General features: G+C 38.2%; 1 protein-coding gene across 1 annotated transcript in view; it reads right to left on the minus strand.

The window, feature by feature from the left end:
• Positions 1 to 267: 267 nt before the first annotated feature.
• The window catches only part of LOC118337535 (signal recognition particle 54 kDa protein-like), a 1328-nt gene continuing 536 nt past the window's right edge, over positions 268 to 1059 (minus strand). Inside the window, exon 3 of the mRNA XM_035674627.1 lies at positions 268 to 904. Within this exon, the coding sequence (XP_035530520.1) occupies positions 813 to 904 (92 nt within the window). The 3' untranslated portion in view covers positions 268 to 812. The remainder of the gene's footprint in view (positions 905 to 1059) is intronic.

Here is a 1059-nt window from a genome sequence, read left to right on the forward strand (position 1 = left end):
CAAATAAACAATAAACAATAAACAACAATAAACAAGAACTAGAAGAAGAACCTAAAATCCACACGGTCCTAATTTACTTTTCATCTGTTCATCTCTGAGCTGGAAGCAGCTCAAAGAATAAAAAAATATCTCCCAATAATAATAATAATAATAATAATAATAATAGCTTCATTGTCAACAAACTGCCTTAATTTTAACTCGTGTCAGCAGCATTACAACTGTAAAGTTCTACCACTAATAATAATAAAAATAAAAACACACTGCAGGTTTAAAATGGTGCAATACAAATGTTTATTATATGACAAAAATACTGTCACTAACTAATGTTATATTCATCTTCATCATCATCATCATCATCATCATCATGTGGCGTCTCCTCATCCAATCAGGATGAGACTCTGCTTTGTTTAAATCTTATACACAAACATCTTATACAGAATTAAATTAACCAGGACCAAAAACAACCAGCTCATCTTCCTCCTCACCCTCCTCTTCATCGTTTAAAGGAGCAGTCCGGCGCTGGCAGACGGATAGTTTGAAAAGGGAACAGAAGAAGAAGCTTCCTGTAACGATGAACTGCTCCTTTAAACTTTTTCTGGCAGTTTTTCTAAAAGCAGAATTTTTTATTTTCTTGTGAAAAGCAGCAAAGGAAACGACCGAAACCCTGCTTTTATTTTGGTTCTCTACACGTCCTGCTCTCTCTCTCTCTCTCTCTCCCTCTCTAAGCCCCGCCCCTCTCCACCTGTACCTGTCAGGAGGCGGAGCTTTCATGTTAAGTTTTTAATATTTTAAGGCAGCTGGTTGGTCGGTGGTCACATGTTGTTGAATCCCATCATGCCTTTCATGTTGCCGGCGGCTCCCTGCTGGAACTGACGCATCATCGACTGAAGACCCGCCATACCACCTTAAAAACAATCACATGTTCCATCAGCAACCAATAATCAGCAACCAATAATCAGCAACCATTCACAGCAAAATGTCGAGTACAGCTAGCTAATAATGATCCTGATCACTGATCAATACTCTAATTATTAAAGCATCAGACAACCTGATCAGCCT

Source organism: Morone saxatilis, unplaced genomic scaffold (assembly GCF_004916995.1).
Source record: "Morone saxatilis isolate NCDOM2014 unplaced genomic scaffold, NCSU_SB_2.0 Contig3, whole genome shotgun sequence".
NCBI classification, from domain to species: Eukaryota; Metazoa; Chordata; class Actinopteri; family Moronidae; genus Morone; species Morone saxatilis.